The 15,734-nt window shown below is 55.5% G+C and overlaps 1 protein-coding gene across 9 annotated transcripts; it reads left to right on the top strand.

Annotated features, from left to right (window-relative positions):
* Positions 1-884: 884 nt before the first annotated feature.
* LOC102054275 (cytosolic 5'-nucleotidase 1A-like) lies at positions 885-9,469 on the top strand. Of its 9 annotated transcripts, none has more exons than XM_055722747.1 (8): positions 926-1,021; positions 3,708-3,771; positions 3,866-3,924; positions 4,655-4,822; positions 5,161-5,290; positions 5,832-5,954; positions 7,037-7,215; positions 7,756-9,469. In XM_055722747.1, the coding sequence occupies exons 3-8, from the start codon at positions 3,880-3,882 to the stop codon at positions 8,056-8,058; spliced, it is 948 nt and encodes a 315-aa protein (XP_055578722.1). In that variant the 5' UTR covers positions 926-1,021; positions 3,708-3,771; positions 3,866-3,879; the 3' UTR covers positions 8,059-9,469. The 9 variants fall into 9 exon arrangements, with proteins under 9 accessions (XP_055578721.1, XP_055578720.1, XP_055578722.1 ...); XM_055722750.1 differs by having other exon boundaries at positions 3,708-3,775; XM_027805334.2 differs by lacking the exon at positions 926-1,021 and adding an exon at positions 2,266-2,931.
* The last annotated feature ends 6,265 nt before the right edge of the window (positions 9,470-15,734 follow it).

Raw genomic sequence — 15,734 nt, 5'->3', positions numbered from 1 at the left:
GCTGTTTGCTGGAGACAAGCATCTCGGTGAAGCCAAGCTGCGCAGGACCCTGGCTGCAGCCCACACTTTGGGAGGCAATTTGGTGATGCTGGTGGCAACCTGGTGCCATGCAGGGGGACAGCTGCCCAGCCTCAATGCAGGTGAGCTCCGTCTCTGTTGGCAGGAGCCAGGCTGGGCAGCTGCTGCTCTGGGCCACCTTCCAGCAGTGGAGCAGGGACGTGCCCCAGCTGGGTGAGGGACAAGCCGCAGGATGGCTTCCTCAGTGTCACCCCCTGCCCACCCCCCTAGGTCTCACTCTTGGGCTGAAAGGAGGCGTTGAAATACCCTGGCAGCACGAGCCTTGCAGGGCTGGGTGCCGCAGAGCCCACCTGGAAAAGCAAGATCCCAGCCCAAAACTCACCCCTGCTCGGGGCAGCGTGTAAGAGGCAGCTTTCAGAAAAAAAGGGAATGGGGACCCAAAATTACAGTAAAATTGCAAACGTGGTGAGCCCCTGCTGCACCCTGCCATGCTCTGCACCACCTTTCTCCCTGGCCCAGCTCCCTGCGTACGCTGCAAACCACTCTGGAACAGGTACCCCTGTATTTTCAGTCGAAACCACAGCAGTTATGTATTCAAGGGCTGGGAAACGAGGGGGCTACAGGCACACTATATAAATACCCCGGCTGCAAAAATAGACACCGCCGCAGCGCTGGCAGGCAGCGGCTGAGCACGAGCACCAAGGCAGCCTGAGGAGCAGGAGCGGTGCTGAGCCCCTTCCCCAGGGCACGGCCACGGCCAGGCCCGGTGGCCATCACCGCCTGTGCGGCGCCGGCTGGGAAATGCAGCCTGGCCTGGGCACAAGGCCGAGCCGCCCGGCCGCCTACAAATCCCAGCGTGCCGGGGAGCAGGGCTGCACCCCAGCCTGGCTCCTGCCTGCTTCCTGCCTGCGCGGGGCGGGGGAAATATAAACACCGGCATCTCGGGCGGCGTCGGGATGCTGCCGCCGGACAGGCTGCGCCGGGGAGCGGAGGCAGCGCCGGGGTGAGTCTGGGCTTTGCTCTCTAGCGAAATCCGTGTGCGGCGGGGCAGGATCTGCCCCACGGTGCGCAGCTGCAGGCCGACTGCGGGCAGCACAAGCGTCGCCTGACATGCGCTCCTGTGCGCCTGCCATTGCGCGCACCGGGGTGCTCACCGAGGCGTGGGTATGTCCGTGTACGCGTATCTGTACATAAACCGGGGGTATGTCCGTGTACGCGTATCTGTACATAAACCGTGGGTATGTCCGTATACGCGTATCTGTACATAAACCGTGGGTATGTCCGTATATGCGTATCTGTACATAAACCGTGGGTATGTCCGTGTACGCGTATCTGTACATAAACCGTGGGTATGTCCGTATACGCGTATCTGTACATAAACCGTGGGTATGTCCGTGTACGCGTATCTGTACATAAACCGTGGGTATGTCTGTATACGCGTATCTGTACATAAACCGTGGGTATGTCCGTGTATGCGTATCTGTACATAAACCGTGGGTATGTCCGTATATGTGTATCTGTACATAAACCGTGGGTATGTCCGTATACGCGTATCTGTACATAAACCGTGGGTATGTCCGTGTACGCGTATCTGTACATAAACCGTGGGTATGTCCGTGTACGCGTATCTGTACATAAACCGTGGGTATGTCCGTATACGCGTATCTGTACATAAACCGTGGGTATGTCTGTATACGCGTATCTGTACATAAACTGTGGGTATGTCCGTGTACGCGTATCTGTACATAAACCGTGGGTATGTCCGTGTATGCGTATCTGTACATAAACCGTGGGTATGTCCGTATACGCGTATCTGTACATAAACCGTGGGTATGTCTGTATACACGTATCTGTACATAAACCGTGGGTATGTCCGTATACGCGTATCTGTACATAAACCGTGGGTATGTCCGTATACGCGTATCTGTACATAAACCGTGGGTATGTCTGTATACGCGTATCTGTACATAAACCGTGGGTATGTCCGTGTACGCGTATCTGTACATAAACCGTGGGTATGTCCGTATACGCGTATCTGTACATAAACCGTGGGTATGTCCGTATACGCGTATCTGTACATAAACCGTGGGTATGTCTGTATACGCGTATCTGTACATAAACCGTGGGTATGTCCGTGTACGCGTATCTGTACATAAACCGTGGGTATGTCCGTGTACGCGTATCTGTACATAAACCGTGGGTATGTCTGTATACGCGTATCTGTACATAAACCGTGGGTATGTCTGTATACACGTATCTGTACATAAACCGTGGGTATGTCCGTATACGCGTATCTGTACATAAACCGCACTGCCGTTAGTGGAGGCTGGCAGACGGAAGGGAGAAGGCGGGCTCGGTGTGCAGCTCTCAGAAGAACAGAGCAGAAATTAGAGGGGGTGCTTCCCCCCCCCCCCCAGGAAGGGCTGCTCAGCCCCGTTGCTGACTCATCTGATTTTCACTTTCAGAAAGGTGCACGGCTGAAATGCTGTTGGAGGAAAGCTGCTCCCTGCTTGGCTGGGCTGGGGGTGCCAACCTCCCTCCTGCTCTCTGGGAGAAGACCCCTTCCCAGCATGGGGCATGTGTGGAGGAGGCAGAAGGACGCCTAGCATCTCCTGGCTTTCCAAGCATGCCCCGGCAGGGCGGGGGAGCAGCCCTGAGGGCAGGGCTTTCCACCCCAGGGGCAGTCAGGGGCTGCACGTGCGAGCATTGAACCCTCAACGGCAGGGCTCTGGCAGCATTTCCTACCACCCCAGGCGATGCTGTGCAGTCCCTGGAGAATAAAAATGAGTAAAAGAAAACGGAGGCAAAAGAAAAGGCACTATGGAGACCCCGACTCACCCTTTACACTTCATGCTGGCTTCGGTCTATGCCTGCACAGCCCCCCAACTCGGTAGCCAGGTGGGGCATGAACTGGTAAGTGAGGTTTTAAACCCCTTGCCATTCCCAGCACATCTGTGTGGGGCAGTCATCGCTGCCTCTGCCCTCCAGAGAAACCCTGCAGTGTACTTGTAGGAACTGCCGGGTGGCGATAACCCCCACGGGATCCCTCTCAGCAGGAATGGGAATGGCTCCCATCCCACAGGCTGAATCTTAGAAGTCTGCTTTAACACTGACTAGGGCAGAGAAATGAGGGGTACAGCACAGTGGTTACAGAAGCCACAGAACCTAAGTGTACAGAAATAAATGGGATTTATGATTCAGCTGCTGGGCACAGCCAGACCATGCAACACCCTTAAAAGTGCCATCTGCCAGACCTGGGTTAGCACAGCCTGCACAGAGACCTCCAGTGTAGGGGCTGGCTGGCTCACAGGGCTGGGGGGGGGCAGGGCAGCCCCACTGGGGGGGTGTCCCATCTGCACCCACACCCTCGCCACACTTATTCAGGCCTTTTACAGCTGCTAATGAGCTACTCATGCAGCGAACTTGCTTATTTGTGGATACAAGTTCACCATTCAAGCAAAAATAGCAAGAAAGCGGTAAGGATGTGAACTAGAAGCCTACCCACAAGATCTGACCTACTTTGGCTTTTAAAAGACAGACTTACTTTGCTGGGAGAAGAGCTCCACGACTGGTTTCAGCCGTTCCCTCCAGAGAAAAATGCTCTTCAGGGAGGAGGGCGGGGGGGAATGAATAAAGCAGTGATCTGTGGTTGAAAAATCTCCTTTTCCGTCATATTTATTTGGAACTAGAGCAGGATTTCTCAAAGCAGAGCTGTTGTCAACAGAAGCAGGTCCATTTGGGCTGCTCCACTTGGTGGGTAGGATATTCCCTGTCTTTTCCACTCTTCCCCCTCTCTAGATTGGCTGTATTATAATGCAACAGTTTAATTGTATATTTTCTCTTTGAGGCTGAAAATCAAAGATGGCAGACCCTGAAAGCACGGTCATAAACACCGATGTGAAACAGGTAAAAAATTGTTCATTACAAAACATGCACCCTGTATTTCTAAAGGAAATTGTGAAATGCCACCACAGGGGAGGACACACCACAACCTGGAGCTGTGGTGGCCTGAAATGCTTGTGCCTAGGTTTCAGCAGAAGCGGCACATCCCAGGGCTGCTGGGTGCCTGGTCCCAGTGAGGTCCATATGATTGCCACATGGGAAGTGGTTCCAGGGCTGAACCTCCAGTTGCACGGGCAGGATGGGTGCATTTGCTCACATTTGAATTTTGGAGTGGCCAGGGAGAAAGCAGCAGCTTTTGTACATATATAGTGACTTTATTAGACTCTCCAGAACAGACGCAAGCAAAGGGTAAAGCCACCAGTATGTGCAGTGAAACCCAGCAGTGCTCAGCTCAGCACAAATAGATAACCACGGCTGTGCTGTGCTCACAAACAGCAAAATTATGAAGCAATCCCCTCTGCTGTGAGCTGTCCTCAGAGTATATGGCACTTACCAGACAGGTTAGGGTTTCACAACAGCCTGCCTCATCCTCGGTGGCCTAAAGATGAGGATTGGGCTTGGTAGCTCGTCTCCAAAGGCCCTCTGGCATCAGGAACCATGACGCATGGGCGATGCCTCCAATGCCCAACCCTACCACCCCAGTCGGTGGAGCCCTGTGCCCCCCTGCGCACCCCACCCCCAACAAACTCCTCCTTTGCTGTGCCCTAACCCCTCTTTCCTCCCTGTCCTGCAGAAAGACCCCAGCAAGGCACTGGTCATTGCGGTGACCACCAGAGCCATCTTCAGCCTGGAGGAGGAGCACAGGCTCTACCTGGAGAAGGGCAAGGAGGAGTATGCAAGGCACCAGCAGGCTAACCAGGACAAGCCCCTGCCCCCGGGCACGGCCTTCACCTTCATCCAGGTGAGCCCCATGCCTGGCCAGGGGCACATGCAGACACTGACAGGACAGGACAAAAGCTCAGAATCAGCTCCCATCACGGGGTGCAGATATGCCTGTCCTGGTCTCGTTGCAGGGCATCAAGACCTGTGCTCCTCACCCATCCCATATGTCCACCTCCCCCTTGGTGGAGTATTCTGCTCCCTGCCCTCCTGGCAATGGCTTTTTGCAGGGTGGTTGCTCTGTCTGGCTCTCCGTTACACAGCTGATGGCAGCACAAACCACTAACCCTAACTGTGACAGAGCCCTGGCAAAGCCACGGCAGTCACACCCACCAAGAGAGTCTCACCTTCTCCTCGCAGGCAGTGCAGTACGTGAACAAGATGATCCTGGAGAGCAACCCAGCAGAGGACGAGCTCTTCGACATCCTGGTGCTCTCCAACAACAGCCCAGAGAGCGGTGTGCGCATCATCAACAGCGCCAAGCACTACGGTAAGGGGGTGCCTGCTTCCCCCCCACCCCAACCAGGCTGCAAAGTGGATAAGGCACCACAGTGGAGCATCAGCAAGCGCAGAGCCAGGGGATACGAGGGGAGGGGGTTATTATGGAACCAAGCCCGATTCCTCCCAGTCCCATGCACACCGAGGGTACAGGCTCCTCAGCAAAGCCCAGCTCCCCTCGGCCGTATCCTCCGCACTAGGGGGTCTGGCAGCATTTTGCACAGCCTGGGCATCCTCAGGCAGCTACTAAAGAAAAGAGCTCTTAAAAAAAAATAAATAAATTCCAGAGTGCTGTCAGGAAGGCTCATTTAAGGGAGGGATGAAGGAATATTTAACTGCACTCTGCAGTTTCGTAGGAGCACCAGGGCAAGATGATGCAGCAAAAACATGGGCAGGCTCCTCACACAGCACTGGGGAATGGATTGCCCCGAGCTCTTCAGCAAAACATGCTGAGACCCAGGGAGGGGAGGTGGGAGGGCTGCGAGGTGGATTTTGCCCCGTAACAGACTTTGCTCACATCCCCTGACCCGAAGGACTGGAGATCTCCAAGTTCTGTTTCGTCAGCGACAAGGACTCCACACGGTACCTGAAGTCCCACGGGGTCAAGCTCTTCCTCTCAGCTGACAGGGCAGATGTCTGCAATGCCCTCCGCAGAGGTGCGTTCTCCCCTCCATCCCACGTCCCCAAACCCACCACGCTTTCCCCAAGCAGCTCAGTACCAAGAGGCAATGCCAGAGCTCTCACAGGGGCAAGGGGGTGAATGGCACACTGAGTACCAGTATACCTCTGACCAGTTCAATCTCCTCTTTGTCCCCACAGCAGCCTGCAAACACACCAGGGTTTCCCAGATGCCTTCACAAGTCACCAAGTACTTCATGCATAATTCTGGCCATGACTCTGCCATGGGCTGATCATTCCCTGGCTGACATTTCAGCCTTTCTCACCAGAGATGCTGCCCATGGCTACTCCCTGCATCGGTGTGAGTGCACGGACAATTCCCGGGGTTTTGCGTGGATGCCACAGAAATTTGCTTTCCTGGTAGATGCTGTTACTGTGTGTTCAGTGATAGATGCAAGCACATGCTTGATCTGGATCAGAAGGAGTGCATTCTCCCCAACAGCTCTAATAGGTTTAATTGCCTCCTTATTAATTTGTTTGGGTATGAGCACATCAGCTGGCCAAAGGCCTTCAAAGTTGGGAGGAAGCCATCGGCAGCCGGGGCTGTCCTTTGCTGCACAGCACATTCCTGGAGCCTCCTTGAAGAGCATCATTGCTCTGACAAGTGTCTCTCACCCGGGGACCTGGGTCTGCAGATGAGGGTGGGCAGAGAGCAGCTTGTAGGAAAAGACCTGTAATTAAGCCAATTACCCAATCGAGCAGAGGTGCCAGTCCCTATTACTCACCACATGGAGTGCTAAATCTGGGCATTAGAACCTGGCATGGCAGGGTGAGCAAGCACCAGGAGGAGGGCTGCTCGTGCCTACACAACCACCCCTCATCTCCTAGCAGACCTCAGTATCCCTCCAGACATCAATCTCTGATCAGCAGCACTTTCTTGTCCACTTCCATGGGTGGATAACACAGCCCTAGAAAAGCTGAGATGACCCCCTAGAAAGCCCCTTGGCTTGGAGACCCCAACACTGTGGGATGGGGCCACAGCAGATGCATGAGGAGGCGCTGGCTGTGCACCAGCTGCTGGCAAGGTGTCCCTCCAGAGCCCCACCTTGCTGTCTCACAGGGGTCTCGGCAGCACTCGTCTTCCAGCAGGAGGTACAGACCCCCAGCAACCCGCTCCGCGTGGTGTTCGACGGGGATGCCGTGCTCTTCTCTGATGAGACGGACCAGGTCTTCCAGGAACAGGGGCTGGAGAGGGCGGTGGAGTACGAGCGGGCAATGGAGGCTGTGCCCATGGGAGAGGTGAGCAAGCCACCTTGCTGTAGTGGGCCCCCACCACCTCTGCACCCACCATGAGCATCTCTCCCACTATGGCTTTGCCATGAGTAGCCAAAAAAAGCACAAATCCTCGCAGGTTCCCTTTGCAACCACCACTCAGTCCCTGGCATGAGCCTGACCTGGGGACCCACTGGAGACAGATCTGGCCTGGTAACTCCTATAAGGGAGCCTCAGCTCCCAACCACCCAGGGCTGCGGTTACCCCCAACACCACCTTTCATAGGCTGGGACCTCTTGCTGTATGAGTCCCCGCAGGACTGCTGCTTGCTGGGATGTACCTTCCTGGTCATTTTGGGGTTAGGATGAGCACCACAATGCTCACCTTCCTCCCAAGGACCCCAGTGCACAGCACCAGTCCCAGCATTGCCCAGTCCTGCACCCCACAGGCATTCCTGTGCTCTGCAGAGCCCTGAGAAACCCTGCAAGAGGAACAAGTGGCTTGTACAGGCAGAATAGATGTCTCCTTACTTCCCACCCACTCCCAAGTGTCTTCCCATGCTTCCAGGGGCCCCTGAAGGCTTTTGCCATGCACCTTGGGAAGATGCGCAAGAAGTTCAGCCAGGAAAAATCCCCCATACGCACCTACCTGGTGACCGCCCGCAGTGGCCGGGACATGGGCATCCGAGCCATCAAGACACTCCGGGAATGGGGCCTGGCCATCGACGAGGCTTTCTTCATGGACGGGGCTCCCAAGGGCCCCATCCTCGCCCAGATCCAACCTCACATTTTCTTTGACGACAGGCTTTACAACATCCAGGGGGCTCAAAATGTGGGTGTACCCTCTGCCTGGGTCCCCTCCTGCTGCTGATGGGAGGGAGGACTGCTGGCCTGCAGCCCCGGGGGACTGGGCCAGCTGAAGGTGGAGAGGGAAGGATTTCCTAACCTACAGTGAGCAAACCTCAGGGAAAGGGGGTAAAAGCATTGCAGGAGAGCACTGACCACCAGGCAAGACTTGATGCTCATTTCTGCTCCCAATACAACGTCTTTTAGGTCATAGAGTAAAGCCAAGATGCAACTGCTCCACGAAGGAAGGACACCTCTGCTGTGACACTGAGGACTACCACCTACCTGCCCCATAGGACCTGGGGGCATTTCTCTCCTGCAAAGAAATAAACGAAGCTATTGCCCCACACATGAGCTAAAGGGAGCGTGAAACTGAGCTTTGAATAAAAACACTAGCTTTGGCTGTGCTCAGGCAGCACCTGAGATTTAGTCTCAGGACCTCTGCCCAAAGGAAGCCCTCAAGTCCCTGCCTCATCAGACACACTCAGCTTTGGTTTCCCAAGGAGGATGCTAGTAAATCCTTCAGGCAGCTCCAGCCAAACTCAGCAGAGGAAGAAAGACTTCAAAGCTGTAAAGGACCTGCAAACATTTTGGAAATGGGTGACCAGGTTGAAGAAAGCAAGGCCAAGCTGTTCACCTTACAGAAGGGATTCTAGCACAAGCCACCTTTCCTCAGGCATACAGGCTGCTCACAGCACCCTTTGGAGACCCAGACCTGTATGCAGGACACTTGGCTGCTGGAGCTGGACCAGCTCTGAGGTCCCTGCAGGAGACAGCGCTGTCACAGAGCTCCAGTGTCCCACCAGGAGAGGGCACTGGAGACGGGCAGCCTCCAGCACAAGCCACGCAGGGACCAGAGCCACAGACCAGTACAGCGGGAGGCAGGGCAGGGCTGCGTGCCCTGAGCTTAAATGGGTCTCCAGGGCTGTGGGTGGAGCGTGGGGGTGGGGGTCCCAGGTGGGGGTCCCAGGTGCAGCTGCTCAGGGCAGCTGGGTCCGTTGAGGGGTGCTCAGAACCCTGCCTGGCACCAAGCCAGCCCACGTGCTGGGGGGGGATGCCTCTCCTCTGGCAATTTGGACTCTGCTTTTCATTTGCCCCGGGAGCAAGCGGCCCCCCAAGGTTCACTGGCAGGTTCCTTTCCCCAGGGCTGGATGTGAGTGGCCGACACTAGAGACCACTGTGCTGCCCAGGGACCCAGCACCCCGAATCCTGGGGAGCTCCCCAGAACAGCCTCGCAAAGAAACAGAGACTGGCTGCTCAGGGCAGTGCCTGCTGCATGGCAGCGGGATTATGGATGGAGGAGACAAAGGCGATGGTGGCTTAGTTTTTTAATCTCAGTGTAATCAGAAAGTAAATTTTTTAAAGGCTTCGCAAGCATCAATCTCACCAATGCTTTTTCCCCCCCAATAAATAAATAAACAAGCATCCCTGTGTGAGCACTTGTCCATCGCACCTGTGTTCAGCAGTGTGGGAGGAGGGCTGCGATAACTCGGTGCTCCTTTATGGACACTCAGTTCTTTTGTCTTACACATGTACATCAAGATAGGTTCAATACACAATAAACATTTGGATTTGGCCCCTGAACATCTTCTTGCATCCATGTCCCCAAGCCCACTCCCACTATCTGGGGCCTGGGGACTCTGCACCTCTCGCCCTAGCAAGGGGAGATGCTGGCCTTGATGTGCCACCAGCACAGGTCCCATCCCTGCCACCACAGCCACCGTGCGGGTTTGAACTCAGGGCTGCCAGGGCAGGGCAGGGTTGCAGGCGTGCAGGGCTTTGGTAGCAAGCCACCTCCAAAGATGCTAAGCCAGGCAAGATCTTGGCACTGGCAGTCTGGCCCCCAGGCCTTTTACTCAGTTCAGATGCTGAAATTAGAAGTTTCAAGGTAGTGACATCAACATCATCAGCCACTCATCATTTGCTAATATTGATAAGCACCCATCAACCTCTGTCACCGAGCAAACATTAATTACAGGATGCTCAAAACATGCCTGGTAACCAGGTACAGATGTTTGTCCCACATTTACGCAGGTCGGATACCACTGGGCTCGGTACGGGGATCCAAGCACCCATCTCCAGCCCCACTCACTGTGTACGACCAGCTGCTTCGGTGGCAGCCGGCCGTGGGAACACAGACCCAGTGGTGGTGGTGGTGGTGATGGTCCTGGACATCGTCCACCACTGACCCACTGCCTTTGCCGTTGCCTGGACAGCACTGGCAGGAGGTTGGTCAGTGCCTTGGGCAAGGGGGAATTGGCTGAGTCAATGGTGGTGGGGACAGGCCCACGTGAGCCATCACAGGGTGCAAGCTGCTGAGGCAGGGGAAAGGCGCCACGTGCCTTCCTCCAGCACTGTCAGCACAGCGGGGGATGACAGGGCAAAACATGTCCAAAATGAGAAAAAAGGAAGGAAACTCAGGGTTTGTAGGGTTGCAACATATGGGGCCAAGTGCAACATATGGGGCTAAGTGCAGCTGCTTCAGGCCACAGCTCAAACATGTAGCATCAAAACTGCCCTTTATTACCCTGCTCCAAAGATGTGGCATCAGAAACTGCCCTTTTCTGCCCTGCTTTGAAGATGGAGCATCAAAATCACCCTCCAGGGCAAGGACTGCTAGTTCACCGCCTGCTGCAAGGGTAAATTGTCATTTCTGTCTTAGAGGCATCTGTAATAAGTTCATTAATGCTTGGGATGCTCCTCAGGTCTTGGCATTCTGAGGCATTTTAATCTCCCTTCTTCAAAGGGTTGCAGCTGCTGGGGCTGGCCGTGGGATGCTTCTCCAATATCCATCTCAGGTTTTGGGGGCCAGGGCAAGGCAGGAGCAGGTCACACCACAGGGACAGGATCCCTTTGAGCCCTGCTGGGTTTCACCCCTTTCCACTGCCGTGCAAAGGAGTGCAAAGGGGGCTCCGAGGACCTGCACTTGAATCTGACCATTGTTTTCCAGAAACCCCTTGACAGAGGCTGCTGGAAAGCAACCAGCCAAAGCCAAAGCCAAGCAACCCACGCCAGCCAAAGCTGCCTGGTGTCAGGGGCTCCCCCAGCACTGACCCACGGCTTTCTGGGCCACCCCAGGACCCCCTCCCAGTGCAGGGAGGGAAGCAGGCAATGCCCTGCTCTGCCCAGCCGCAGGCCGGCCGGCTGCCTCCTCCACCGAGCCCAGCCCTGCAGCGGTGCCGAACAAACAACCCTTGTTTGGGGGGGTGCGCGTGACCCCAGGGATCGGAGGCTGCAGCCAACTGGCCCCAAGGAGTTTGCAGGAGACCTTTGCCCAGGAGCTGCCCTTAATCCCCCACTCACTGCACCAGTCAGTTCAGGGTTGCAATGCGAAAAAGAAAAACTTAGCGCTATGAGAGAGAAAGGATTTTTTTCTGAAATGGTGGCACTGCAGGGAGGGGAGATTGGCAGGTGTTTAGCTGCTAACAGACATCTGCATTGGCAGTGTCCGAGCAGTTCTCAGCTTTATTGACTCCTGGCTGCAGCGGGAGAGGATGCTGGAGGCTGCAGGACCCAGGCACAGCTGCGGTGTCCACCAGGGATGCTCCCACACCTCCCTCTACCCACAGCCTACAAGCACCTGCAGCTGCGAGCACAGTGAAGCATCTTCACATTTCTGACCATAACCCTTACCCTAAGCCACCCTGGTGGCAGAGCTCCTTCAGAAACACTCAGGGGTTCGCAGCCAGACAGGCTCAGATGCCAAGTCCCACGCTGCAAATAATCATTAACAGGGTGGTTTGCGTGCGGGAGCTCAGAGAGAGGGTGTGCAAAGCCGCAGGTTTTGTTTGCCAAGGTGCTTAAATGTGGGTTCAAGATCTTAACCCCAGTCAGGCACGTTGGAAAATGCTGGCTGCAGCATCAAGTGAAGCTGGAGCTTAGGAGAAAGGCAACAATAAATAGGTAGGAATTAAGAGATTTCCTGGCCTATTCACACTGCAGCAACCGCCCTAGGAGGTTGTGACAGATCTCCAGTGGAAGCTGGATGGTTGTTCCCTCTCCAAGGAAACACATTGCAATTTTAAGCCAATCCTTGGGTTGCCGTGGGGTGTTGAGCCTTGTCTTCCTGAGCCCACCCTCCTCCCAGAACTAGAAGGCTCAATTGCTTTGGTGCTTTGTCACATGGATGATATATGATTGCATAAATGATGGCCTTCTTGTGGAAGCTTCAGCTGGAAATGAAAGGAAATAATTAAGTGGCATCTAGTGCTGGCAGAGAAAATGGACAGGTGTGGCCAGAGGCACATCTCTGCATTGTGCATGGAAATCCCACCGGTGAGCCGATAACCCCCTGCCCCAAGCAGGGCTCACATGGCCCCTGGGACCGCAGCAGGGATTGCTCAAGGCAGGCAACAAGGTGAGTCGGGTCCCGGTGCTCCCCATCACATCCTGGCGTGGGAGGTGATGACTCGATGCCATCGCTGCCACTTACCATCCCATCCCGTCAGCCGCCGGTCACGCTGCCTGCTGCCAGCGCCTGCTGGGGTTGTTGTTGCCCATCCCCAGCAATTTCAGCCTGCTGCAAAATAACTCAGGTGAGGCAAACACCACGAGATCCCTGCCCTGAGGAGCAGACAGGGCCGGCAACCAGGGTGAGGCAGGTCCCTCCTCCCCGCAGTGGGTACCAGGTGTGTCCCCAGCCGCGGGGGAGGACGGGATGGGGGATGCGGAAGGATGTCCAACGCTGAGTGGGGTCAGGCACGGACGGGTGGCATGGGAGTGGCAGGGATTTGAGCAGGGCCACGGAGTACGTGGGACATGGGGATGGGCGATGCTGAGTTTGGCAGCAGCCCAGCAAAGCAGGACAGTGTACAAGTAAATCCCAGTGAAGACACCAGGGCAGTTCACAGGCTTGAAGACCATCAACATTTTGCTGCACAAAGTCTTTTTTCTTTTTTAAATATCATGGGGAAAAGCTGGAAGAGCAGGATTTGATGGACAAGGTCCACCGGGGTGGAAGCACCCTGTGCTTAAAGGCTGCTGCAAATGGCCCTGATGAGGATGGAGCCACGCTCAGGGCTCCTGCCCGTTGTGACACGCAGCCACGCCACCCAGCCACCAGTCAGCCACACTCGCCCGCCACCAAGATCAGGGTTTGCGATGTGAGAAGACACCAAGGGAACAATTGCCACCCAGCCTAAGCCTTTTGCAACTCCACTTAGTGTCTCCCCAAGGTCACTGCAGTCCATGCTGACAGCCAAAAAATGTTTAAGCAGGCTGCTGGCCAGCTCTGCCTCCAAACCAGCCTCAGCCAGCTCCGATGGACCAGGGACTGCTACTGCCCGTGATGCCCAGGACATCTCCCCCAGTGCCTGCAGCGCTGGGACGTGGTGGCCAGTGCCTATATCCGTCCCTTTGCCGTGCTCAGTGCAGCCCCTCCCCTGCTCCCAAGTTTCCCACCGTCTGGAGCTGCTGCTAAAGCACCTTCAAGTTTTCTTTTGCAGGTGTCGCCCAGAAAAAGGGTGTAATCTGGGATGTGCCCGTGCTGCTGGAAAATGCACCCTCACCTGTGAATTGTACGTCGGTTTAGGAAACGGCATTGGGAGTGGTCGAGGTCCTGGCACTGCGCCGGGAAAAAGTTACCGCCGCTTCCCTCGGGGGCTCAGAGCTGGTGAATCAGGCTCCGCTAATTAGCTGCATCCAGCAGCTTCACACCAGCACCGGGACCTTAAGTTGGAGTCAGGATGTTTGCAACCAGACCTGCCTGGGCTTGTGTGCCTGTAGGCTCTGCTCAGCTCAGACCAAGGAATATTTTTCTTTTGTCCTTTAGAAATGAGCTGCAAAATCTCGACCACTTTTTCCTGAATTTGAAGAGATGGTTGTCCTCTAGAAATCCCAGCTGCAGCTTTGCATTTGACGCCTCTTGGCCAAAAAATAATCAGCATTTCTGAACTGAAGCTTTTCAGGCCCTTTAGTTCATTGCAGTTCAGGGCATTGGCTACCACCGTGATAGATAATTTTTTAAAAAAATCATCGAGGAAAAGGCAAAGGTAAATGCATGGCCATGTGTAAGGAGAAAGAGACCACTGTAGCATCCCTGCCCAAGTGCTGCCAGGCTGCAGATGGGGATGCTGCTAGAGCCCTGTAAAAAAATAGAGCCTGAAACTAAGCAGCATCAGGTCCTTGACTGTGCAGCAAGGGGCAGGTGGAACACGCCAGCAACATCCACGGAGGGGACCCCAGTCTCTTAGGGCTGGGGCTGGGATGCTCCTCCCTGTGGGAGCCACTGGGACTGAGTCATTCGACCCTTGGGAATCCTCTCTGGCAAGGATCGAGGTTGCGAAAAGTATGGCCCGATCCCAGGGGTGCGTCACCCCACGCCCACGGCTGTGGCCGCCGGGGACCAGCGCTCCAGCTCACCCCCCGGCAGCTGAGGGGACGCAGGGGGCTGAGGAGACAGACCAGCAAGGAAAGGGGTTCATCCACTGCGCCAAAAATAGGAGTGAGGGGGGACAGGTCCCTCGTACATCTCTTGTACATGTCTGCCTGCTCCAGATGCCTCAGCCGCAGTGCTCCAGGTCTTGCTCTGCAAAAAAGGAAAAATGTGTAAAAAGCCCTGAGCCCAGGCTCATGCCAGCCTATCTTTTGGAGATAACACAATGCAACTCTCACGGTCCCAGCCTATAAATACCAAGATGTGCTCCCAGCTCCTGGTTAAACATCCCCACTGCGCCTCTCAGGGCCTTGATATCAGGGCAAACATCCCACAGAGGTGCTGAGGGAGCCCGAACACAGAAATCCTGGCTCCGTGCTGGGCCCACTGGTCCCCCAGTGCTCAGGCACAGCGGTGTCACCTCTGAGACCAATGGTGCCAAGGGCTGGAGCCAAATTAAACACTCTGGAGATAAATCCCCTAGTCCATTCCCACCCTGCGGGCACCCAGGAGAGGACCAGTATCATAACATTCCCTGACACAGCCCCATCCTCCCTTTTTCCCAACAAACCATTGGGAAGCATCTGGGCTGATGGGCACAGTGGACATGTAAGTCACTTAGAGAAGCACGACTAAAAGCAGCAACTCTCTTGCACTGGTATGAGCGCGGCTCGGAATGCAGACACAAGCCCTGCTACCACGAAGCCCAAGCAAAGGCTCGTTCATAACAGCTTTGTGAACAGCAAAGCTTGCCCTTAATCCCTTGGAATTAAATAAAGGGGACGCAGACTGGGTCTGGACTGCTTGACCCTGCTGAAAGACTTTGCTCTGCACTGTGTGATGGTATGGGACAAACACGGCAGACTGGCTGGAGTGGAAATGCTGGTGGGGGAGCTGCTGTAGGTGCCCCCAGGGGTGGGGGGCAAGTTGCCCAGCCGGCTATGGTCTCCCTACCACTTCAAAGAGGAGGGAGGAGGGCTGGCAACTCCCTGGCTCCACCGTGGGCTCCAGGAGAGCCCGAAAGGGTGTAGGGGAGCCCAGGGCTTGGCATCAGGACTACCCTTTTTGTCTGCAAAGCACATATGCAAAGGCGTTTAGAGACCTGGGGGAGGGTGGGTTTGCTTGGGTGGGACTGGTTGGGTTAGTTTATGTCTGACCCGCTCCCACCTGGGGGCACTCAGCGCCGGTGGTACCCGGCGGGGCAAGGGGAGGATACCCCTGAGCTGGAGCCTGCAGCAGCAGCAGCAGTGCTAGAGATGCTGGGGACCCACCATGCCTTGGCCTCTGGCCCGAAAAGAGCCACGCGGGGTTTTGCTGAGTCACGCAGC

The sequence above is a fragment of the Falco cherrug genome, chromosome 10, assembly GCF_023634085.1.
Source record: "Falco cherrug isolate bFalChe1 chromosome 10, bFalChe1.pri, whole genome shotgun sequence".
In the NCBI taxonomy this organism is placed as follows: Eukaryota; Metazoa; Chordata; class Aves; order Falconiformes; family Falconidae; genus Falco; species Falco cherrug.
The sequence above is the reverse complement of the archived record's forward strand: the minus strand, read 5'-3'. Positions and strand labels throughout refer to the sequence as shown.

Coding starts and splice junctions, on each gene's coding strand:
- LOC102054275 (XM_055722746.1), top strand. CDS start 3,880: ATGGCAGACCCTGAAAGCACGGTCATAAACACCGATGTGAAACAG. Junction 5,291..5,831: donor CAACAGCGCCAAGCACTACG/GTAAGGGGGTGC, acceptor CCTGACCCGAAG/GACTGGAGATCTCCAAGTTC. Junction 7,216..7,755: donor AGGCTGTGCCCATGGGAGAG/GTGAGCAAGCCA, acceptor CCATGCTTCCAG/GGGCCCCTGAAGGCTTTTGC.